This window comes from Oncorhynchus kisutch, linkage group LG27, assembly GCF_002021735.2.
Source record: "Oncorhynchus kisutch isolate 150728-3 linkage group LG27, Okis_V2, whole genome shotgun sequence".
Taxonomy (NCBI): Eukaryota; Metazoa; Chordata; class Actinopteri; order Salmoniformes; family Salmonidae; genus Oncorhynchus; species Oncorhynchus kisutch.
The window spans coordinates 26,524,683-26,551,167 of NC_034200.2; the positions used below are offsets into that span (position 1 = coordinate 26,524,683).

At 42.2% G+C, this 26,485-nt stretch overlaps 1 protein-coding gene across 2 annotated transcripts; it reads right to left on the bottom strand.

The window, feature by feature from the left end:
* Positions 1-1,472: 1,472 nt before the first annotated feature.
* LOC109872242 (long-chain-fatty-acid--CoA ligase 3-like) lies at positions 1,473-24,779 on the bottom strand. 2 transcript variants are annotated; one of them, XM_020463412.2, is made up of 15 exons: positions 24,584-24,779; positions 18,070-18,615; positions 17,631-17,808; positions 17,413-17,522; positions 16,444-16,582; positions 16,002-16,152; positions 15,605-15,728; positions 15,385-15,456; positions 15,041-15,180; positions 14,295-14,467; positions 14,029-14,103; positions 13,664-13,855; positions 13,406-13,520; positions 8,703-8,860; positions 1,473-8,496 (listed from the first exon to the last, which is right to left on the bottom strand). In XM_020463412.2, exons 2-15 carry the CDS (start codon positions 18,430-18,432, stop codon positions 8,339-8,341), a joined length of 2,148 nt encoding a protein of 715 aa, XP_020319001.1. In that variant the 5' UTR covers positions 18,433-18,615; positions 24,584-24,779; the 3' UTR covers positions 1,473-8,338. The 2 variants fall into 2 exon arrangements, with proteins under 2 accessions (XP_020319001.1, XP_031662280.1); XM_031806420.1 differs by lacking the exon at positions 24,584-24,779 and adding an exon at positions 18,738-19,106.
* Positions 24,780-26,485: the final 1,706 nt, after the last annotated feature.

Genomic DNA, 26,485 nt, shown 5'->3' on the forward strand with positions numbered 1-26,485 from the left:
TAGGTCCCCCCATGTGGTTCTGGGATTTTTGCTCACCGTTCTTGTGATCATTTAGACCCCACGGGTGAGATCTTGCGTGGAGCCCCAGATCGAGGGAGATTATCAGTGGTCTTTTATGTCTTCCATTTCCTAATAATTGCTCCCACAGTTGATTTCTTCAAACCAAGCTGCTTACCTATTGCACTGAATAGTCTTCCCAGCCTGGTGCAGGGCTACAATTTTGTTTCTGGTGTCCTTTGTCCGCTCTCTTGGCCATAGTGGAGTTTGGAGTGTGACTGTTTGAGGTTGTGGACAGGTGTCTTTTATACTGATAACAAGTTCAAACAGGTGCCATTAATACAAGTAACGAGTGGAGGACAGAGGAGCCTCTTAAAGAAGAAGTTACAGGTCTGTGAGAGCCAGAAATCTTGCTTGTTTGTAGGTGACCAAATACTTATTTTCCACCATAATTTGCAAATAAATTCATAAAAAATCCTACAATGTGATTTTCTGGATTTTTTTTTCTCATTTTGTCTGTCATAGTTGAAGTGTACCTATGATGAAAATTACAGGCCTCTCATCTTAAGTGGGAGAACTTGCACAATTGGTGGCTGACTAAATACTTTTTTGCCCCACTGTATTCGCCTGTATTTATCCCCGAAAATGAAACGCTAATTAGCTGCTAATGTGGCTATCATAAAGAACTACAACATGTCATGATCTGGAAGAAACCGATCAGAACCTGTGGATTAACTGTTGGCTACATTTCTTTAAAATTCTGTGAACTGTCTTGTGCAAGTTTTAAATTGACACAAACCTGTTGTTGTCAGCTACAGATGACGTGCAGGGATTTGTAGTGTTGCATGATGTCTACTTTGATGCTAATGCGCATCTTCGAATCAGAGTAAATAGAGCCAAATATATTGACAAAAGTCACCGTGTCCGAGAGAGATTTACATGATTATCAAAACGGCACACCAGGGTAGCCTACACGAAACACAGCCCTTATTTGAAATGTTTCCATAAAATCCCCTTGGACAGCTAGGTTTTATGACACCTCTACTGCATCCAACAACTATGCTTCATTTTTGAAGAACCACGTAAATGACAGCATCAATTTAGGTTTGAAGTATCAAGGTCTCTCTTTCGGGTTTGAAGCATTTGCTTTTTCAACTGCATTTATTATTTTGGATTTGTGTGCACAAACTGTTTTTACCAAGTAACATAAGGAGACACAAAATGTTACGTAGTTACACTGCATTTCTGAGATCGCTATATATATATATATATATATATATATATTTAAAATAAAAATCTCGTGACACAGCTAGATCCAGAATTCTTACATGGTTCAAGTTCAATGTCTAATGTAACTGATTAATGCTTAATATATGACATAACAACAATTTACACTGCCATAAAATGCAAGAACAGAGAAGTTAATGTTTTCTGTCATACGATTTTGGACAAATCCGTCAAGACACCGACCATGATAAAGGGTTAAATCAACTTGTGAATTTTATTGAATATAGCTATGACCCTGCTTATAACTTAATGAAATGACAAACAAAATGGCAGATTATCAATGACTTAACAGCTGTAACAAGATATCCGGTGTAGGAATTCCTCCCCGGTACCCTAGTTTATATATATTTTTAAAACACACTTCCTCCTGGGCTTCGTTGCCATAGAAACGCTAGCTTCAAGACACAATTCTACTCAAGCTGGTCATAGCTAATAGGGATCCAGCTTGTCAAATTTACATCAAAAGTTGATATTTTTTTTGCATTTTAGCTAACCCTAGCCCTTTTCTTAACCTTAACCTAATTCTCCTAACCAGCTACATTAATTCTCCTAACCTTAGGACCGTTGTGAGGGTCACTGTCTGTGATGGAATGTACAGGTGTTATACATACATGTACAGAATCATTCAAAAAGACACCCACAAGAATCTATATAATCCCCATAACTATGAATGAAACGGAACACATACAAATATGAGCATTTTTATACCAATCACAAACTTGTATTTTCTTGACAAGGCCAAATTACAAATAAATAAGGAACGAGACACTTGTGAAAAGGCCAGTAACCCACACAAAAGGAGAATGATAAAGACCCCAAAAACTGGTCAACAACAGGAGGTATTACACCTGTACAACTGGTATATTTTCAAAAGCTTTGATCATATTAACCCTTCCCCTCCCAACATATTTACAGTACGAGAAACAATAGGAGTGGTCAAATTCATCTGTACACCACACTGATGTACCGAAGGATGCCAAAGTAGTTTGTGGATGACGTCACTACTAGGACACATTATGTATATACACGTGTATCCTCAGAGACAAACACTCGGACAAAGCACTTTGTATATTCCTATGAACCATGTAGAAATCTTCTGACCCGTGTAACAAGACAACCCACCAATTGTAGGCTGGTATGGGATAGCAGAGCAGCGGACTGGATCGACTGGTTGGGAGTTGAATACAATGAACCAATGAAATGTCCCGAGAAGGAAATGTCAGGAAATGTAAGAAGGGAATTAGCCTGCATCTGGGTTCCCCATTCGTAAACAGTAGCAGTATTTTAGACTCAAAACAGGGGAGTGTTTGAATGCTGATATTCCAATCGATATCAAACCTCTGAGAAGGGGACTTTCTTTGACTTTGTTCATACTATCAGTGGATTTGTGAGTGTACCAGAGCTGTGTTCACAGATAACGAGTATAAATCATTCAAATTCACCAGACTAAACTGTCTTTGGACTTCACAATATTATTTGCCCAGAATTGTTGACAAATCAAGTGATGAAATGTTTAATTGGGACAGCTGAAGACTCCAGTTGAGACTAAGGATAACCACTAGTGTTATTGACCCTTGTTAAAAATATATATATTTAAAATCGCCTACAATCCCAAATACAAGAAATGTAAGTCAATACATTTCAAAATGTACAGCCGTTGACAAAATATTGAATATCGTCTCCTAGACTGTACATTGCACAAATCAAACACAGTAATTAATTTGCAGACAACAGATACAATATGGCAGCCTATACATATGACCCAAAGATATTTATGATGTTTTTGATCTTCCTGAAATTAAATCCATAGAAAGGTCCTTTTGGGGAAGGATGTGACATACCTTTGAAGTGCGTATCCAAAATAACTAATACCTAATCAAAGTTGGGAAATGTTGGCCTTATCGATAAAACTAATGTAAATATATTCACAAGGAATCATGTGACCCAAATCACTGTTCACCTGCAGTACCTTTTTCTTCATCATTAGCTAAAAGTTGTATCCAATTAGTGACAGATTATCATGCAAATATTCTAAAATCTGCATGAAAAGATGTACAGTTTCCCACCAGTGTTTCCATCAAATTGACTTGTTGTAGACAAAAGGCTGTGCGTGATGACATAGTGTACATAAAAAATATTTTAAAATCCATCGCATTTTAAACTGTACTGATGGTTTTGTCACAATAAATGTTGCATTATATGGTGAATGCGCACACTGGGCTTGGCACTTGCGCTCTAAACAACAGCTTGCCGATAAAGTGCGGGTATAGCCTACACATGAGATTATTAGGGACAAAAGAGTGAGGTTATTTTTATTTGTCGAATGGCAGCCAGTCATCGATAATCAAGTCACAAGAATAAGATGCTCAATATTTATTGGAAAAGAGCATCAAGCTCATCACTGTGCACTTTCACCACCCTGTGAAGTTTATCATAACTTATTTCATCTGTAGCCTAATAAACTGCATGCTTTTCCAAGTCGTAGTGGGAGGACCACACAACATTCCATTGCACGACTCCAAGTTTACTTAGACATGGTTATTATATCAATATTTGCGCATAAAGGCGTTTCCACCGCCATAATTAGTTTGACACAAAAAGTTCCCACGCAAGGCGTATTTAGTTGTGTCCACATTTGCAAATTTCCTGTTTCCATCAGGCTTGTCGTGACATTTTTTATCTGACCTACTTTACTCGCATAAGAAGCTCGGATGGAAACCTGATTAGTGTCTCTTTTCTTTTACATTCACAACAGTTAAGGCCAAAATATTAGTCTTCACTACAGAGTTCCCAATATAATTGGGTATCGTCATCAGCACAGTACTTTCACAATCCAGAAAAATTGGTATTTTGTCATAATAGTGCCAACAAATTTGATTACATTTAAAATGATTGAATTCAGATTACATTTCTGTTGGCACTAATATCACTCCATAGAGACTACGCTACTACTTGTATAACAATGTTTACTGTCTGCCCTTCTGTCTGTCTGGAAAGAGACAGGCCCGCACCCATACATTCATACACTGTGGAGGGGCTCTCTCTCTCTGCATTTTTCCATTACATCATTTAGTTTTAGAATTTGTGTTTTGTATAAGTATTGCACATTTAATCTGTATTTCATCAATCATAGTAACAGAGCTGTAACATAGAAATAGGAGGATGTATTACTGTAATATCAGAAGGGTCCAATGGAGTAGACAGTGCCAGTGTATGACACACAGTCTTCCAAACAACTACAGATCTGGACTACAATTCATTGGTTCTCTTGGAGACATGCTTGAGTTACATTGGACATCATTTTCAGGAGTAACATGGCAGGTTTGAGCCAGTTTTACAGGGTTTTGTAGTTTACGGAGCCAGATAGTTCATGTGATATGGTTTATGGAGCTACAGACCTGGTTGAGCAGCATACGGTGTAGGTAGGTACCATTGTTTTACTGGAGAAAACATTGAAAGGTAACAGACTGACACAGATCATGTGAGTGGGCATCCAGTGGGCTTCAGAAAAATGGGGAACTTGGAACAAGCTCAGGGCAGTAAGTACACACACACACACACACACACACAGAAACCAACCCAAACATCAGCACACGCACAAACCACACACACCCCTAGCTGTACGTTTGGACATTATTATATATACACTACTGTTCAAAAGTTTGGGGTCACTTAGAAGGCCAGCATCCCGGAGTCGCCTCTTCACTGTTGACGTTGAGACTGGTGTTTTGCGGGTACTATTTAATGAAGCTGCCAGTTGAGGACTTGTGAGGCGTCTGTTTCTCAAACTAGACTTTCTAATGTACTTGTCGTCTTGCTCAGTTGTGCACCGGGGCCTCCCACTCCTCTTTCTATTCTGGTTAGGGCCAGTTTGCACTGTTCTGTGAAGGGAGTAGTACACCACGTTGTACGAGATCTTCAGTTTCTTGGCAATTTCTCAGAACAAGAATAGACTGACGAGTTTCAGAAGAAAGTTCTTTGTCTCTGGCCATTTTGAGCCTGTAATCAAACCCACAAATGCTGATGCTCCAGATACTCAACTAGTCTAAAGAAGGCCAGTTTTATTGCTTCTTTAAACAGAACAACAGATTTCAGCTGTGCTAACATAATTGCAAAAGGGTTTTCTAATGATCAATTAGCCTTTTAAAATGATAAACATGGATTAGCTAACAACGTGCCGCTAGAACACAGGAGTGAAGGTTGCTGATAATGGGCCTCTGTACGCCTATGTAGTCTGTACGCCTATGTAGTCATAGTCGTTTGTAGTCATTTACAACATTAACAATGACTACACTGGAAAATGATTTGGATATATTGAAGCAACATCTCAAGACATCAGTTAAAGTTAAAGTTAAAGCTTGGTCACAAATGGGTCTTCCAAATGGACAATGACCCCAAGCATACTTCCAAATGGACAATGACCCCAAGCATACTTCCAAATGGACAATGACCCCAAGCATACTTCCAAATGGACAATGACCCCAAGCATACTTCCAAAGTTGTGGCAAAATGGCTTAAGGTCAACAAAGTCAAGGTATTGGAGTGGCCATCAAAGCCCTGACCTCAATCCTATAGAAAGTTTGTGGGCAGAACTGAAAAGCGTGTATGAGCAAGGAGGCCTACAAACCTGACTCAGTTACACCATCTCTATCAGGAGGAAGGGCCAAAATTCACCCAACTTATTGTGGGAAGCTTGTGGAAAGCTACCCAACACATTGGACATTTGACATTTGACCCAAAATAAAGCAATTTAAAAAGGCAATGTTACCAAATACTAATTGAGTGTATGTAAACTTCTGACCCACTGGGAATGTGATGAAATCAATCAATAATTCGCTCTAATATTATTCTGACATTTCACATTCTTAAAATAAAGTGGTGATCCTAACTGACCTAAGACAGGGAATTTTTACTAGGATTAAATGTCAGGTATTGTGAAAAACTTAGTTCAAAGGTATTTGGCTAAGGTGTATGTAAACTTCCCACTTCAACTGTATATATATATATATATATAAAGTTCTTTGTCTCTGGCCATTTTTGAGCCTGTTTTTACTAACCCTAGTAAAAATTCCCTGTCTTAGGTCAGTTAGGATCACCAATTTATTTTAAGATAAGCTGATCCTTGATCTGTGCCTAAGGGCAACTTGTCATCATGGGCTGTCAATCCTACTGAGGCTCTTATTTCTATCACTTAACCAGCAGGGTTAAGTGATATATATATATATATATAGGCCCCTGCTGGTTAAGTGATAGAAATAAGAGCCTCAGTAGGATTGACAGCCCATGATGACAAGTTGCCCTTAGGCACAGATCAAGGATCAGCTTATCCTCTCCACAACCACAGGGGAGACAAGAAAAACGTAGCTTTTGGGGCAACTTCATTCTACTTCCCTGAAGCCACCTTGGACACTTCACCATCATTACTAACCTGGTCCCAGATCAGTTCTTCTTGCTCTGGTTAACTCATGCATCCCAATAATAGTCAGAGGATCAGACTACATTATTCATAGAGTTTGGGAGAAGTGAACTACATGTAGTTTAACTAGTAATTTAACAGCATTTTGCAGTAGCTTAGTGGTGAACTAAATTCAAATGTAGGTAGTGTTTTCAGTAGTTCATTACTTTTTTGCCATGTAGTGGTGTAGCTAACTACTGGAACTAGGCTACATAATTTATTTTCACAAAAAATGTAGTATGGTGGAAGTAGAAAATTATTTTCTTTTTCAGATCTGCCTAATTATCCCTTGAAACAGTTTTTGTTTTTAATAGGCTAATTTACACATTCTGTTAACATCTGACTCCAGAGTGATCTGTCTTGCCATTTGTAGTCACTGACATTTCAGATTTAGATATGCAGTTAACTATATTCTACCTAACTGAAATAGTTTTCTGAAGGGTAGCTTTAGTGTATCCTAACTTCTTCCAGTATGAAGTAATTGGTAACTTGGTAAACTATATTTTCAGAGTAATTTCCCCAACACTGATTATTTATGACAAACAGGTTCTACGAGCCAACCTAGGAACATCACATCAGCCAGCCACAGAGGAACAGAGCCAGAAGGAGATTACATCACTAACACACAGAAAAAAAAGAGTGACAGGACTTCATCTAGTCAAATCACTAAACACATACTCTTCCATAGAATAGAACCAATAGAAAAATAGAATAGAACCAGGAGAAAAAAACAATATAAATGAGAAACAAACCGTTCAGAAAAATATAAGAAAAGCAAATTAAGAATGCGAGTTGCTTTAAAAAAATCTTTCATGGCTTTGAAACACTTGATTTCTCTCAGACACAGGATGTTCATTGAATGGGCTTCAGAAGCGAATGAAGACAAACCGTATAAGTTAAAGAACCGTAATGAAACATGAACAGAACAACAAATATCACTACACCCAAAAAAAACATATACAAGAAAAGAGATCCCAGCATAGACTCAAACCTGGATATGGGACATTTAAATCGAAGGGCCTCCTTTTTCAGGGTCATATTCATTGGTGTTTACTGTAACAAAACATTTTGCAACGGAAAACAAGTGTTTCTTATTGGACAAGTTTAGGTAGTCGTTCCGTTTGTCAGTTTTCTTCCGAACACGACTCAGGCCACAGTAACACAACAACAAACCAGTCTCCCATCGGGTGTCTGGACTACACACATGCCGGGGGGGGACATAGTGCCCGAAGCAGTCTTTTTCCTGTGTCTTCGCCGGGTCATGTCAACGATGCCATCGTCATCATAACAACACACAGACCCAGAAAAACCTTTGAAGAAGAGAAGCAACGGATGTCACTCCAACTGGCTTGGCCTCTCCGTCTTTGTTGGGGGTCTGGATTGACTGACAATTATTTTCCGTTTGATTGTAACTAGTCGGAAGGGAAGTCAAGAGGTTGAGGAAGTACAATGGGTCGTTCCTCCTCTTTCCCTCTGTGTGTGTGTGTTTAACTTGCCGCTGTACATCCTCTCCAGTCTCCATGTCATCGTGGTAGTGTTTTTTAGATTCCTTGCATATGTCTTTACCTGTGTGTGTGTCTTAGAAAGTGTGTGTGTGTGTTACTTGCCACCGTACATCCTTTCGATATCATCCTGGTAATGTGATTTGAGCTCCTTACGTTTGAGTTTGAATGCGTCCGTAACCAGGCCAGTCTCTGGGGTCCAGGGCTCTGCACTAAGACGGATCTTCTTAGGGATCTCAAAGCGCTCAAGTTTGGCTGTGGGAAACAACACTGGACTTTAGATACGTCATGACCATGAAGATGGGTGAGGGTTAGGAGGAGAAACAATACTCTTGATACAACCAGAAACCCCTTTCCTCTCTCTATCAGTCTCCCCTTTCTCCATTTCCTCTTCCCTCCCTCCCCAGTCTTCCCTAACTAACGCTTACTTCCCTCCATACCTTCCCACCCCTCCATCCTACCTGACAGGGCGGCCTCGGTGATGATGCGGAGGACGTCTCTTTCCATGTCAGTGTTGTTACAGATCTCCTCCCAGCTGCCCCGTAACCCTCTCTGCTCCGCCAGCACGGTCAGCTGCTTTTGATTGGGCACCACAAAGCCAATCACATATGACTGGTCACTAAGAGAGGAGGGAAGTAGCATTAGTTTTATTAAGCAAATACAGTAGATCTGTATTTCCATTTTATATTATTAGATTAATAAATCAAATCAAATCAAATGTATTTATATAGCCCTTCGTACATCAGCTGATATCTCAAAGTGCTGTACAGAAACCCAGCCTAAAACCCCAAACAGCAAGCAATGCAGGTGTAGAAGCACGGTGGCTAGGAAAAACTCCCTAGAAAGGCCAATACCTAGGAAGAAACCTAGAGAGGAACCAGGCTATGTGGGGTGGCCAGTCCTCTTCTGGCTGTGCCGGGTGGAGATTATAACAGAACATGGCCAAGATGTTCAAATGTTCATAAATGACCAGCATGGTCGAATAATAATAAGGCAGAACAGTTGAAACTAGAGCAGCAATAAGAATACTATGAGTTAATAAAAGGTTGAGATTGAGAGAAAGATGAGTCAGAATAGGATAGAGTAGTGGTTCCCAACCTAGTGGTCACCAAAGTGTCCTGGGGGAATAGCAGGGCCTCATTGATTTGAAGGGGGTGGGGGGGGGGGGGGCTTCACTTTGAATGGGAATTACAATATATTTGGTAGGGAAATAACATCAAATATGGGCAAGACTTGATTTTGTAGATTATTACCATGTAATAGCACACCCAACAATAGATATGTTGAACTACGTTGAATTACAGGAACCTGGTGGTGCATTTAACACATCTCGTTGAAATAGGGGTCCATGAGGGGGTAAAGGTTGGGAACCCCCAGGATATAGGATGGAGAGAGAGAACATGGATGGCACAGACAGGAGATGGAGACAGAGATGGAAAGAGTTGACAAAGAGACAGATAATAAGGGAATAGCAAATAAGTCTTGACAACACAGCAGACTGGCAAACACAGTAAATTGAGAAATCACGTAACTAAACAAAAATAAACTATACTATGGAACAAAGACAAATGATATAAAAGAAGAATAGTAAAAAGCTCCGGAGTACTTTAAATTAAATTCTAGGCAAAAAAGCAAACTCAGCTCCATCCTTCATTGAGGCAGATGGCTCATAAAACCCTTTGATATTGCTAACCACATTAGCAAACTTCATTTGACAGGCAAACAACAAATGCTGAGCCTTCATATTCACGCATAATGGACCAAATAATGAAAGACTAGCACTGTAGTTTTGAGTTCCAAAAAGTGGGTGTGGAAGAGGTGAAACAATTGTTGCTATCTATAAATAAGGACAAACCCCCTGGTACCAACAACCTGGGTGGTAAATTGCTGAGGTTGGTAGCGGAATACATTGTGACTCCTGTTTGCCACATCTTCAATTAAAGACTAGAAAACAGAGTGCGCACCCATACAAGGAAGGAGGCAAAAGTCACCGCTACTCAAGAATAGCAGAGCTCCCTTTAAATGGTTCAAACAGCCTGTTACAAGTGCTTAGTAAACTTTGGAAAAATGTGTGTTTGATCAAATAGAATGTTATTTTACAGAAAACAAATGAAGACTTTCAGCATGCTTATAGGGAAGGGCACTCAACAAGGTCAGCACTGACACAAATGACTGATGATTGGATGAAAGAAATTAATAGTAAGAAGATTATGGAAGCTGTTTTGTTAGACTTCAGTACAGCTTTTGATGTCATTGATCATAACCTATTGCTAAAAAAACATTGTTGTTATGGATTTGCATCTTCTGCCTTATTATGGATAGAGTTACTTATCTAATAGAACAGAGGGTTTTCGTTAATGTAAGCCACACTCATGCAAATTAATTTGACTGTGGTGTACCGCAGGGCAGCCAGCTAGGACTATTATTGATTTTTGTTTTTACAAATGACATTCCACTGACTTTGAATAAAGCCTGTGTGTCTGTACGCTGATGTCTCAACAGTATACACGTCGGCAGCAGTAGTAAAATAAATAACTCAGGCACTTAATATAGAGCTCCAGTCAGTTTTAGAAAGGGTAACTAGCAATAGGTTGGTGCTAAATATCTCAAAAACTAAAAGCTAGCTAACAATAAAACCACTAATAAAAACAGATTAAAGAACACATTACTGCACAAAGGGGACTGTGAAGAGAGAGCCATTTGATAGTGTATTGTACTATGTATTAGACTTAGATAGTGTGTCACTTTTCTCACATTGTTACATTACATCCTTATTCTAAAATTGATTAAATACATTTTATTCCTGTTACCATTGACCATCCTTGATGTTTCTACAACTTGATTAGAGTCCACCTGTGGTAAATTAAATTGATTGGACATGATTTGGAAAGGTACACTCCTCGCTATATAAAAGGTCCCACAGTTGACAGTGCATGTCAAAGCAAAAAACCAAGCCATGAAGTTGAAGAAATTGTCCGTAGAGCTCAGAGACAGGATGGTGTCGAGGCACAGATCTGGGGATGGGTACCAAAAAATGTCTGCAGCATTGATAGTCCCCATCATTCTTAAATGGAAGTTTGGAACCACCAAGACTCTTCCTAGAGCTAGCCGCCCGGCCAAACTGAGCAATCTGGGGAGAAGGGCCTTGGTCAGGGGGGTGCCCAAGAACCCGATGGTCACTGACAGAGCTCCAGAGTTCCTCTGTGGAGATAGGAGAACCTTCCAGAAGGATAACCATCTCTGCAGCACTCCACCAATCAGGCCTTAACGTTAGAGTGGCCCGACGGAAGCCACTCCTCAGTAAAAGGCACATGACAGCCCGCTTCGCACCTAAAGGACTCTCAGACCATGAAAAAAAAGAATCTCTGGTCTGATGAAACCAAGATTGAACTCTTTGGCCTGAATGTCAAGCGTCACGTCTGGAGGAAACCTGGCACCATCCCTACGGTGAAGTAAAAAATACTCATAATTTTTTTCAAGCATGGTGGTGGCAGCATCATGCTGTGGAGATGTTTTTCAGCAGCAGGGACCGGGAGACTAGTCAGGATCAAAAGAAAGATGAACAGAGCAAAGTAAAGAGAGATCCTTAAAGAAAAACAGATCCAGAGCGCTCAGGACCTCAGACTGGGGCCAAGGTTCACCTTCCAACAGGACAACGACCTTAAGCACACAGCCAAGACAATACAGGAGTGGCTTTGAGACAGGTCTAAATGTCCCTGAGTGGCCCAGCCAGAGCCTGGACTTGAACCCGATCTAATATTTATAGAGAAACCTGAAAATAGCTGTGCTGCAACGCTCCCCAGCCAACCTGACAGAGCTTGAGAGGATCTGCAGAGAAGAATGGGAGAAACTCCTCAACTACAAGTGTGCCAAGCTTGTAGCGTCATACCCAAGAAGACTCGAGGCTGTAATCGCTGCCAAAGGTGCTTCAACAAAGTACTGAGTAAAGGGTATGAATACTTATCTAAATGTTATATTTCAGTTATTTATTTTGAATAAATTTTCAAAGATTTCTAAACCAGTTTTTGCGTGTAGATTGAGGGTGAAAAAACAATTGAATCCGTTATAGAATAAGGCTGTAAAGTAAAGAAAATTGGGAAAAAGGAAAGGTTCTGAATACTTTCTGAATCCTGTATGTAGTGACATGCAGGCTGTGTGACACGTTTTACATGGAAGTATTTCAGTCCTTGACTAATAATGTTTTGTCCTATGTATTATGTCATGTTTCATGTGATGCTTTGGCAGCAGCTAATGGGGATCCTAATAAATCCCCTATGTACAGTATATATATGGACAGAGACGCTAAAACTTTTAATTTGGTTCTGTACTCCAGCATTTTGAATTTGAGATCAAGTGTTTCATATGAGGCAACAGTACAGAATGTCACCTTATATTTTAGGGTGTTTTCACACCTGTTTTCTGTTTGGAAATAAATGCACTATGTATCTAGTCTCCCCATTTGAAGGATTCAAGTATTTGGACAAATTCACTTGTAGTTTATTAAAGTAGTCAAAAGTTTAGTATTTGGTCCCAAATTCCTAGCACGCAACACATTTATGGGATGCATTTGCAGTTTGTTTTGTTTGCGTTTCAGATTATGTCATGCCCAATGCTAAATAATGTAGCGTCATTTTGGAGTCACTTTTTATTCACAATTCAATGATGATTATCCGTAATCATGGTAGCATCCACACTAATGTAGAAGTGTTCAGAAACATTCTATTCTTATTTACAATAAAAGTGACGCCAAAATGTCTCAATACATTATTTACCATTCATTTCTATTGGGCACAAAAATAATCCGAAACAACCCAAACAAACTGAAAATGCATCCAACAAGTATGCAGAGTCACAAGCTTGATGTAGTTATTGCCTGCAATGACTGTGGAAGCAAATAGTCAACTTTTGACTACTTATAAGTGCATTTGTCTTAACACCTTCAAATAGTGCTTTCATTTCTAAACAGTAAAACAGATATTTATGAAAATACCCTCAAATATAAGGTGACATTCTGTACTGTGAGACATTTGATCTCAAATCCAAAATGCTGAGGTATAGCGCCAAATTAAAAGTGTCAGTTTCACCATCCATATAAATAGGTATGGGAGTGTATATAGAGTCTAGTCACACGGGTAGCATATAAAGTCATATGTGCAATGATTACCTGTTTGCGTAAGCACAGATGTTGTCTACGAAAGGGCAGTTCTTCAGCATGGCCTCCACCTTCCCCAGAGACACATACTCCCCAGCCTGGAGCTTCACCAGGTCCTTCTTTCGGTCTACACAAGAGGAACACACTGTTAGACACACACACACACACACACACACCACAATCCCCCTTCCACTACTGATGAAAACATGTTCTGCGCCTAAGCTAGGGGTCTCTAGTCTAGAATGTTCTCTTGGTCGCCTGGTTCGTCACCGATGATCTTGAGGCAGCCGTCAGGGTGAAGCTCCCCGATGTCTCCCGTACAGAACCAGCGCTGGCCGTTGCTGTCCACGAAGAAGTCCTCGCGGTTCTTCACCTCGTTCTTGTAGTAACCCATGGTCACATTGGGCCCGCCGATCACAATCTCACCTCTTGGGTTGGGCTTGTCTGTGCTGTAGTAACCGCCTGGGGAAGAGAAGGAGAATATGAGGGCTATTTTCAGCACCACCCCTTCCAATTCACCCAAGCCCCCAACCTCCCGGCCCAACCCACCGAAATCCACCCTCCAGTCTCACCTGTACTCTTCCCAGCCCTCCCCTACTATCACCCATTCTACAGTCCCAATGCCATGTACTCACCCTCTTCCCAGTCCTTGAGGGTGATCTCAGAGCAGACCAGAGGAGCTCCGACCCGGCCTGTGCTGTAGTCCCACACTGACACAGAGTGAAAAAATAAGTGTGAGAACATAGCATAGCACACTAGTGTGTACAATCACTTGGCTTTCTCTCCATCACGCCCCATCCCGCTCTCCCAGGCAGCGGGAGTCTACATCCTACCCTCTCCTTCATCCTCCCTCCCTTCTTATTAGACCTCCATCTACCTTCCCTCTAACCCTCCCTCTTACTCTCACTGATGGTGCCAGCTCCGCAGGTCTCAGTGAGGCCGTAGCCCTGGCCCACGGGACAGCAGAGGCAGATGTTCATGAAGCGCTGTGTGGCGGCAGAAAGGGGCGCGCCGCCCGACAACAGCACCCGCATGTGACCTCCTAACAATGAGCGCACCTTCCTAAACACCAGACTGGAGAGAGAGAGCGGTGGGGGGAGAAGAAAAAAAATAAGTCTGGAAAGAGGATATGACAGTGAGTCAGAGGATACAGAGCCTTCAGAAAATATTCACACCCCAGACTTTTTCCACATTTTGTTGTGTTACAGCCTGAATTAAACATGAATTCCATTGAGATTCTTTTTTGTCACAGGCCTACACACACAATACCCCATAATGTCAAAGTGGAATTATGTTCTTTGGATTTTTTTAATACAAATTAAAAAATTAAAAAATTGGAATAAGTCAAGGGGTATGAATACTTTGATGGCACTGTAACTATAACACCAAGGCAAACAACAAGTCATTCACCACACAGTAAAAATCTGTGTGAACCGTATGTTTCTTTTTAATGCAAGATCCCCCCCCCACAGCAATGCCCCAAGCTACATCGAGAGTATTGGTTTGATTGTTGTGCGCACCACTGAGCAAGTGAAAGGGGAAAAAGTGGAATTATAGTCTATCAATCATTACTCATTGTGTGTGTGTGTATGCGCGCGTGCGTGCACATTCATTTGTTTTTTTTGCTGTGCAATAGGTGTGTGTTACCTGTCACAGAGCGGGGTCCTGTAGCCCTTGGTCATCTGTTCCATCTTATAGTTGTAGGCCAACACAAACAGGGTTCTCTGCACACTGCTCATCTCCTCCACCTTGGTCATCACATTCTTATAGATGCGATCCATGATTTCCTATAGGAGGGAGACAGAGGGAGAGAGAAGGAAAGAGGAAAAATACCACTTCAATTAAAGGGGCCATGCCAAAACGTTCTGTGTATCTTACTCAAGTCATAAATTAAACACCAGTGCAAATTCTAACTGAATATTAACCGTTTATATATTTTATGGTAGCTTTGGAGACAAGGACATGTAAAAGAGGTCTGATTGGGTGCTTACAGGTACAGCAGCCATGAGTGTAGGCTTCAGAACACTGGTGTCTCCTTTACTGCCCTTCTTAATCTTTGTCGACTGGGATGGAGAGAGAAGAGAGAGGAAAGAGAGAGTGGATCAGTGAGAGGGCAGAGAACAGGAAGAGAGCTTAGAAGAGATCTGGTGGTGGTGCTTGGCATGCGTGGGATTATTTCTTGGCTTGTGTGTGCTTGGCGTGTGTGTGTACCTGGTCTGCTAGCGTCTGTGGGGAGGAGTATCCGATGCGGCAGCCGTGAGAGATACACACCATCTCTGCACTGAGCTCCAGAACATGAGCCAGCGGTAGGTACCCAATGTAGGTGTCTGTCTCACTGCACGAATGGAAACAAAAACCATTTTATTCAATAGCCAAACATACAGACACACAACATACTACAGAGGGAAGGAGACGCTGAGGAGGTGAGAGAAGAGAGGAGAAAGAGAGAGAGAGGTTGACATACTATAGGGGAAAAGGTGGCAAAGAGAGAATAATGAAAAGAGAAAAAGAGAGACAGTGATCAGGGCACATGAGGGGAAAGGGGCATTGAGAGCGAGGGAAAAAAAGGAGAGAGAATCTAGAAGACACCCTAGTGCTCTGTACGTACTCCAGGTCTGGGATGCGCTCTGCCATGCCCGTGATGCCCGCGATGATGTTGCTATGGGAGATCATCACACCCTTGGGGATGCCGGTGGAGCCGCTGGTGTACATGATGACAGCGATGTCAGAGGGCAGGGGCTGCCGGCGTGCCACCGCCACTACACACAGCCACATAGACGGAGAGGGGAGCAGCAGGGAGGTTAGAGGTCACACAGACCAAGACCTTCAGGTCAGAACATTGCACAATGCGGGAGCATCAGAGTACGGATATCTTTCTGTCAAGAGAGCACGCACAGGGCTAATACAATCTGATAGGCTATGACAGAGAGGGTACATATCACCATATGGGTATAGAGTCAACAAGAACACAGGGCAGAAGTACTATACTGTGTCACACATCACATAGACCCCAACATACAACCTACCCACCCCCTACCCTCCCGCCTTACTGTTGTCGGGTCGAGAGCCCAGCTCCTGCACGGCAACCAAGTTGTGGACCATGATGCCGCGGGGGAAGCCAGGCCAGCTGGTTGGCTTACTGTCCACCACGATAATGTGCTGCAGCCGAGGCACCTCTAACAGGATCGCCTGGGAGGAGAGGGGAGGAGGAGAGGAGAGAGTAAGTAGCTATTGACTGAGTAAGTCAAATGCGTGTTTGAGATCGACTACATTGCAGTTGGACAGACACACACACACACAGCTTTAAGTACTGTTAACACGTCAGGCATTGTAAATACGTGTGACTATAGGAAAGAAAAGAACTGGCTCTATGGATACAAAGAAATGTTAAACTTGTCCAACACTTATGAAAATACTGTAACCATCTGTACTGTTCAGAGAACTTCACACACACCACTCTTGCATATGCAGCCTACATTTTAAGCATCTCTTTGAGTATCCTATTCTTTTTCAGTTCTTCCTGTGCCAAATGTGTGCATAGCCTAGTCAGGGGACAAGTTATCAAACAAAAAAAGAGAGGCTCACGACTAGTTCAAACGGCCCGCGACACACACACGAATCCGAAGAAAAAACATTGGTCCGGTAATATTTGGCGTAACTTCTACATGAGTGTGGCTAGAGGCACACAATCTTCAGCTCTTAAAATGGTCCGTGAAGAAACACGTACGCTTAAAAGGATCCATGCGGTGAAGAAATGGAGACGCAATTAACAGCATCCCAAAACATTCAGCCGGTAAACATCTCACGTTAACTTTAACAGCCCTAGTTCCAATGCATATTTATGGGTGAACGTATTCATAACATGTGGGCATATTTTCAATATAAACCATCTAGTTTGCCATAACAGGACATGGGGTAACACCATTTAAAATGTGGGCATATTTCAATATCTGGCTGGAGTTTGTACTGTCTCATATGGCATCGCAGGAAGTAATCAGGACAAGGTGAGCAGAGCCTACCTTGAGACGGCTGTGTAGCAGGTCTTTGCTGGTGATGATGTGGGTGATCTCTGTTTCATTGAGACCGTGGGCGATGGCCGCTCCGCCCAGAGTAGAGTACAACGTCACCACTGGTAGAATAACACACTGGGTTAGAGATTCATCCTACGAAAGAAGGTGTGTGAGTGTGTTTCTGTGCTGCTATAATGTGTGTTACGGTCTGTCACATAACCACTCACATGGAAAGTTGTATATGAAGCAGGCCTGTGCTGCTATCATCCACTCAGCCCTGGTCTCACAGAAAATGGCGATGTTACACTGAGGCCTCTGGCCCAGCGCAGCCAGACCACTTCCAAAACACACTGCTGCCTGGTAGGTCTCCTCGTATGACATCCACTGATACTCCCCTAGGATAACCTTCACAAATAACACATACTAGTAGTGCGCTACTAAACAGTCACACACCGACAGCACTATTATCCCAGAATTAACTCTAAAAACCAGAGTCATACACAACCTCTGCAGCGTTCGAAAGTGGTCAGACAGTGCCATCTAATGTCCTCCTAGTACTACTGCAACAGTAGTGAGGAGGCTTTCTCATGTACAACATAAAACACAACATATCATACATTACATCCAGAAAGCTATTCAAATCCACTTTTCCCCTCTCTTCCTCACCTTCTTGAAGACCTTCCCGTTGGGTTGGAGCTCGTCCTCCTCGTTCAACACCTCTCTGGTGCCCAGGCAGTCCCTCTCTGGGAACCTGGTCGCCCCGTGCACCATCACCTTGTCCAGGGTGTCCACCCCCAGGTGCAAGGACCACACCAGCTTCTGATGGATACCGCCCGCTTGGTTGGTCGCCCGGTAAGGGCCCGCTGGACGCCCACTCACCGACCGCGCCTTGACCCGCCGTGCCCGGTCTAGGTTGGTGCCGGCACCCGAGAGGAAGTACCATGGCAGGAAGGTAATGAAAGAGCAGACCCAGACCACTGAGCGGAAGACTTGCAGCAGCAGCGGGTTCATGTCCTCTTTCAGTTTCATCTTGCAGGTCAGGGTTCAAGGGTCAGGGGGTGGAGTCAGTTGAGGTGGGCAGGGCAGGAAGGGTGAGGGACACACCCAGATACTTCTTTTGGAGACTGGTTGTGTTCCTTGTCATGCACTGGTGGTCCCTTTGGTGGATCTGCTTGGACTAACAGACGCTGCTCGGTAGAAGAGTCAGGTTACCTGTAGGGAGAGAACAGACAACACACGTCAGAGATGAAGACAGGCGGTGGAGCGGGAGGGATAGACAGATCAAATGTTGTTTTATTTTTAAATGAGACTCAAACAAAACATTAGTAACGTACCAAAACTGGCTGTCATGCTAGGCAAGCAGGTATCAGATAACATCTAATCAACGGTGAACCTACAAAACAACAACCAATCAACAATATGGCATGCAGACAAAGCTCTACCAAACTGTATTGTTGGGTTGTGTATCTTGCACCATCCTGTGTTTGGGTCTGTATACTATCTGCACGAGCCAGCTGCAGGGACAGGGTGTAGACTGGCATGAAAATGTGATAAATCAATGTCTGGGGAGGAGGCACATCCCTATTCTCTCCTCAGCCTCTTCCTTGGTCAGCAGCACTATTCCTGTTCACTTCCTCTCTCGCCCTCTCTGGGACAAGGACACAAAAGCCAGGTGTGGGTGGGTCATTCATTTGGCACCAAATGGAAGAAACAGGGTGGGGCGACTTAAACCTGTCCAATAAGAAATACAAATGTTTGTTTTCTGTTGCAAAATGTTTTACTACGATGTTCCCTAACAAATACGACCTGGGGTTGGGTTGGGCTTGGTGGGTCTCCGTTACACAAAGCATCACTGTGGTTGAAATAACAAACTGTTTTCAAAGGATATTCAGCCACTGCTGGGAAACAAATAAGTGGTCTATTGCAGTGGAATAACAAACAAAAGAACTTTAGGCCTACCCATGTCCATCCACACCTCTCTAAACCTTATCAGAAAATATTGCCTACTGTACCCTGGGCCAAACATCAGAATGACACTTCTTCAAATATTAACAACGTGAATTTCCCCATTCCCCAATAGGCTACAACATGTCAGTCCAGTCCAAGTATTTAAAGATTGAATCCGCATTTGGGGAAACCATTTCTATTTGGTATTAAACAGATTGGCAACCTGTGCTACCAACCTTCTTTGTAATAATAACAACATTTTCTACTACTACTATTAGGCTACTATTGCTAGATAAGACTACAGTGCATGGGGCTATGCTATTGTTTATAGTTTGTAGAATCTCGTACTTATCTTTACGGTATTACTACTAGAGGTCGACCGATTATGATTGTTCAACGCCGATACCGATTATTGGAGGATCAAAAAGCAGATACCGATTATTGGAGGACCAAAAAGCGGATACCGATTAATCAGCCAATTTATTTTATTTGTAATAATGACAATTACAACAATACTGAATGAACACTTATTTTAACTTAATATAATACATCAATAAAATCAATTTAGCCTCAAGTAAATAATTAAACATGTTCAATTTGGTTTAAATAATGCAAAAACAAAGTGTTGGAGAAGTAAAAGTGCAATATGTGCCATGTAAGAAAGCTAACGTTTCAGTTCCTTGCTCAGAACATGAGAACATATAAAAGCTGGTGGTTCCTTTTAACATGAGTCTTCAATATTCCCAGGTAAGAAGTTTTAGGTTGTAGTTACTATAGGAATTATAGGACTATTTCCCTCTATACCATTTGTATTTCATTAACCTTTGACTATTGGCACTTTAGTATTGCCAGTGTAACAGTATAGCTTCCGTCTCTCTCCTCGCTCCTCCCTGGTCTCGAACCAGCAACACAATGACAACAGCCACCCTCAAAGCAGCGTTACCCATGCAGAGCAAGGGGAACAACTACTAGAAGGCTCAGAGCGAGTGATGTTTGAAACGCTATTAGCGCGCGCTAACTAGTAACTAGCTAGCCATTTCACATCGGTTACACCAGCCTCATCTCGGGAGTTGATAGGCTTGAAGTCATAAACAGCGCAATGCTTGACGCACAACGAAGAGCTGCTGGCAAAACGCACGCAAGTGCTGTTTGAATGAATGTTTACGTGCCTGCTTCTGCCTACCACCGCTCAGTCAGATACTTAGATACTTGTATGCTCAGTCAGATTATATGCAACGCAGGACACGCTAGATAATATCTAGTAATATCATCAACCATGTGTAGTTAACTAGTGATTGTTTGATTGTGTTTTATAAGATAGGTTTAATTGCTAGCTAGCAATTTACCTAGCAAATTACCTTACTGCACTCCTTGTGGAGTGCAACGAGAGAGAGGCAGGTCGTTATTGCATTGGACTAGTTAACTGTAAGGTTGCAAGAATGGATCCCCCGAGCCGACAAGGTGAAAATCTGTCGTTCTGCCCCTGAACGAGGCAGTTAACCCACCGTTCATAGGCCTTCATTGAAAATAAGAATATGTTCTTAACTGACTTGCCTAGTTAAATAAAGGTATAATATATATATATTAAATCTGCAAATCGGCACCCAAAAATACTGTTATGAAAACTTGAAATCGGCCATTCCGATTAATCGGTCAACCTCTAATTACTACCATCACAAATGTTTAATTGAAGAGATAACAGATTATATCCACAAGGCTGTGATTCAACCATCTGTGGTTGTTTAGATCACATCTTAGTGTCTCTTTCTGCAATTGTCGAGCCCTTTGCCTTATCTCAGTGTTCATGCTTCAAAACTAGGATTGGGTTCCATAACACATTGAGAGCATTGCTACTATACTTGAGCTAGATTTCCTCCCAAGAGATTTTGTTCCATAAAAAGTAATTAACCTCAAGGGAGACTATAGGCCTAGTTGTGCATGTAGAGAAGTAGAATAACCCCGTTACACACACTTCCCTTAATAAGTAGGTATTCGTACATGTTGTGTGGGAAGCTAGGCTGAGGCTAAACTAACCCATGACCGTCCAGAAGAGAACTCTGTCTGTACCCCGGTCAATGATTGTGCATTCTTGACTCTTAAACCAGCAGCCTATGATGTTGATGCACACATCACCAAGTCAGAATACAATAAGATAGTCAAGCTACTGATGCAAAGTACCACAGCTCTTCGTCAAATTTCTGTTGATTCATTCACCAGAAATTCAAGGCTTTGTCACCCGAGAGCAGATATACAGGTCCAGCCTCTATAGTAGAGAGGCTAGAGGTTAGGGCAATTACATGGTAATGGTGTGACACTGACTCAGATTTCTCACTTTAAAAATGTATGTCAAGCAAAAACCGATGACTGCAAAGTTCAACAAACACTACAACTCTGCACATGGACAACTTAAACATTTCCACAGAAATGTGTACAAAAACACATTTACTTGAAGACCAGTGCAGATGCAAAGTTTGATAACAGAATCACAGCACAAACAGCACAAACTGCCATTCTGTTACCAAACCTTGCATCTGCACCTTGTTCAAGTAAATGTGTTTTTTGTTACATTTTTTGGAAATGTGCAATCATTGGTTTTTACTTGACATACAGTGCATTTGGAAAGTATTCAGGCCCCTTGACTTTTTCCAGATTGTGTTACATCACAGCCTTAATCTAAAATGGATTAAGTTAACTTTTTCCACATCAATCTACACACAGTACCCCATAATGACAAAGCAAAAACAGGTTTTTAATATAAAAAATAAAAACAGAAATCCCTTATTATATAAGTATTCAGACCCTTTGCTATGAGACTCAAAATTGAGCTCAGGTGCATCCTGTTTCCAATGATCATCCTTGAGATGTTTCTACAATTTTGTTGGGACTCCATCTGTTGTAAATTCTCTTGATTGGACATGATTTGGAAAGGCACACGCCTGTCTATCAGATCCCACAGTTGACCGTGTTGTCAGAGCACAAGCCAAGCCATGAGATCTAAGGAATTGTCCGTAGTGCTCCGAGACAGGATTGTGTCTAGACACAGATTTGGGGAAGGATGGTCAAAAACAATATGCAGCACTGAATGTCCCTAAGAACACAGTGGCCTCCATTATTCTTAAATTGAAGAAGTTTGGAACCACCAAGACTCTTCCTAAAGCTGGCTGCCCGGCCAAACTGAGCAATCGGGGGAGAAGGGCCTTGGTCAGGGAGGTGACCAAGAACAAAATGGTCTCTCTGACAGAGCTCCAGAGTTCCTCTGGGGAGATGGGAGAACCTTACAGAAGAACAACCATCTCTGAAGCACTCCACCAATCAGGCCTTTATGGTAGAGTGGCCAGACGGAAGCCACTCCTCAGTAAAAGGCACATGACAGCCAGCTTGGAGTTTGCCAAAAGCCACCTAAAGACTCTCAGACCATGAGAAACAAGATTCTCTGGTCTGAAACCCAGATTCAACTCTTTGGCCTGAATGCCAAGCTTCATGTCTGGAGGAAACCTCACACCATCCCTGCGGTGAAGCATGGTGGTGGCAGCATCGTGCTGTGAGGATGTTTTTTCAGTAGCTCCAGAGCACTCAGGACCTCGGACTGGGGCAAAGGTTCACCTTCCAACAGGACATTGACCCTAAGCACACAGCCAAGACAATGCAGGAGTGGCTTCAGGAAAATGTCCTTGAGTGGCCCAGCTAGAGCCTGGACATAAACCCGATCGAATATCTCGGGAAAGAGATAGCTGTGCCGCGGCACTCCCCATTCAACCGGATTGATCTTGGGAGGATCTGCAGAGAAGAATGAGAGAAACTCCACAAATACAGGTGTGCCAAGCTTGTAGCGTCATACCCAAGACTCTGGGCTGTAATCACTGCCAAAGGTGCTTCAACAAAGTACAGAGTAAAGGGTCTGAATACTTATGTAAATGTTTATTTCAGATATTTATTTTTAATACATTTTCAAAAAAAAATTGCTTTATCATTATGGGGTATTGTGTGTAGATTGTTTCCCCCCCCCCCCTCATCAATGTAATCCATTTTTTAATAAGGCTGAAACATAAAATGTTGAAAAAGAGGTCTGAATACTTTCCGAATGCACTGTACATTTTAAAGTGAAAAGAAATCAGAGTCTCGGTGTCACTCTATTACTGTGGAATTGCCCGCTAATAACTGCCTAAGGACATACCTCAGGAGACCAACCAGTCAAGTTTTAGGCTACTCTGTGTCTCCATGTACATGAGTCATGACACATTAATAATGGCTGGCAGACCATATGGCTTAATGGGATGCAAACTGAAATTCAGGCCTAACAGCACAGACATATCTAGTTAGGCCTATTCCTGTAAATGTAAACAAATGAGTCATTGTTTTTCGTTATGGTTAGGGAAAGCCTAGGTCAAGTCTGGTTCTGCTCTCAAAAACAGAACTCTCAATCACTCAGAAGGCATGCTCTGCTGTGTAAACTGTCTACCTTCACTCGACCAGAAAGTAAAGACAACATTCCTAGAGTCTTTGAAAGAGATAGTGTCTGTTGTTAATTAAAAACAAAAAAGGACAGATAATCTGGAGAAATCCACCACTGTCCACCAGCGTCATCATAAACAGTTTGCACAACAGTTACCTATATGTGAACTATGGCTCATGTGGTGCCATAGCATCAGTTGCTGGCATACTGGCATAGGTTAATCAAATCAAGGTACCTGACCATCCTAAACTGGGTCACACAGTCAGACTATAGCCATCTGTTATGCTACCGGTATGTTAGCTAGTTAGATAAAACAGACAAAAACATAGCCTACGTTATTTAACAAACAACCCTAATAAAATGCAATCAAACGTGACATAAATGGGTAGATCAATACACTCAAAATGCCATGAAGAATCCATTTTGTCACAACCACCGTCTATGCTAGCTAGCTACATAGCAGATGACTTTAACACTGCCAGACAGGTGGAGGGACGCAAGACAGCGCCTATCAAATGCTATCGACGTTAGCATCACCATCATCAGCCCGGCATTACAGGTGTGCTGTGGATTAGAGAGACACACAAGCTAACTAATACCAAAAAGACGTTTCGACCAAAGCCAGCTGACATTGGTCTCATTTCAATTACAAAGAATAACATTTGATCTGTCGAAAGATAGGTAGAAAGCAACGAAAGAGTATTACTAGCCAGCTAACGTTAGCTAGCTAACATTGCAGCACATCTGCAAGAATCGAGAGCAAAAACAATGCAATCTCACCGCTTTCTCGCCCGCTATTCTCGCGGCTCTTGGAATAATTTCGTCAATACACCAAAATCATTTGCTGGCTTTTGTCATCATGTCACGCCCAAACATCAAAGCAATGGTACCAATGTATACATCAAACTAAGAGATTTTAGTGGAAATCTGCGGGCATGTATGGCCCTTGTTATCAGCCCGGAAGTGATGGGGAAAAGTTGTCAAGACAGAGGCAGTTCTCCTGTCTGCGATTGGACCGCTGAAAGTGGCGCGTGCTAGAGGCAGCAGTGATGTCAACGGGGTTACTGGCGTTCAGAGAGGAGGACCTGCCGAATGTGCCGATAGTGATGATGATGATGATGATGATGATGTACCACTTCACGACTTCACGAGGGTCAGCACGCCAGAGCAAGGCCAGTGCAATGATCTGATGATCTATAATGCCAATTTATGCTTGATCTGAAAATGTGGGCCAGAGGCTCCATATGGAGGGTGTGACATAATTGTGGAGCCTCCAGAGGCTTGCAGGGGCCAAAATCGAGCTCCATACCACATTGCCATGAGTCACAAATTTTGCAACAATGTGGAGGGCTCCATATAGCTCCACATTAACATGATTGGTTGAAGGTAGATGGAGGTGGGAGGTCCTGTATAAACACACACTCACTTCCAAGACAACTTCCTTCACAACAGTTCTGCTCTGCAAAGCACAAGTATGAATGCTGAGGCCACACCACAGCAAATGCTGTACAGTCACTGCAGATGTCTGATTGAACATCTTTTACTGTGATACAGCCTCTGCAGAAGTTAGGGTATTCCTACTTCTTGCACTTCATGGAGCAGAGCAGAGCTGTTCTGAAGCAAGTTGTCAAGGAAGTGTTGTCACAACCTGTTATGGAACCTCCAAACCAAGCATAAATTGGCTTTTACAATGTGGAAGGCTCCATATTGCTCTGCATTGACATGATTGGTTGACGGTAGTTGGGGGCGGTACATCCTGTATAAACACAAACTTACTTCCTTGACAACTTCCTTGACAACAAACATGGAGAACGCTGATCGAAAGTCTGTAGACAAAGACAGTACAGTATGAAGATAAAACTGCTTCTCCAATATAAATCTCAGATTACACTTGTAGGAGATGTAATGTGGACATTGTCTAACTAAGCTCATGTGTAGAAGCACATCATCGGGTCTAACGGTCATCTTGCGCCCTACTGTGCATATCCAGGCCGTCATGTCAAAGGCACTCCTTTGATATAAAGTTGTTTTTGATGAAAATGATAATGTGTCAGTTTGTCACTTTCACAAGGTTGGAGTAATAACATGTTCAACTACTTAAGACATTTGCTCGAATTTAGGTTGTGCCTTTAGATTTTGAGAAAATGTAGAACTAAGGAGTACTTTTTTAATTCTCTTTGACTTCTCAAACCCTAAACCCTGGCTTGGTCTATTTGGTCTCTTTCACAAGCGTTCTTGGAAGTCTCACGATGTTGCATCTCTGGGTTTAGAAACTCTGTGCTATAGACCCCTTTTCAGTGCATCACACATGGATGCAGGTGACTTTTGGCTGCAGTAAAATGCTCTGCATGGTCGATCTGATGTCTGCAGTGGCTGTACAGCGTTTACTGTGATGTGGCCTTTGCGAAAGTCAGAATATTCATACTTCTTGCGCTTCGGGAAGCTGCCATATGCATCCAATAAATTGGTCTGCACTGCACCACTCTAGTGATTCAGGGCTAATCTCTATAGCCATCCAGCTAATTACAAGCAACTGGCTAAACGAAAAGACAAGACCATACCTCTTCTGAGATGTTGGAGTCCGTTTCCCAGTGCTTGACATAGGAGCTCAGACAAGATAGCATAAAGTAAAAAGACTGCACCTTTTTCCAAGCTGCATCTCCGTCCCAATTCTCCCCATTA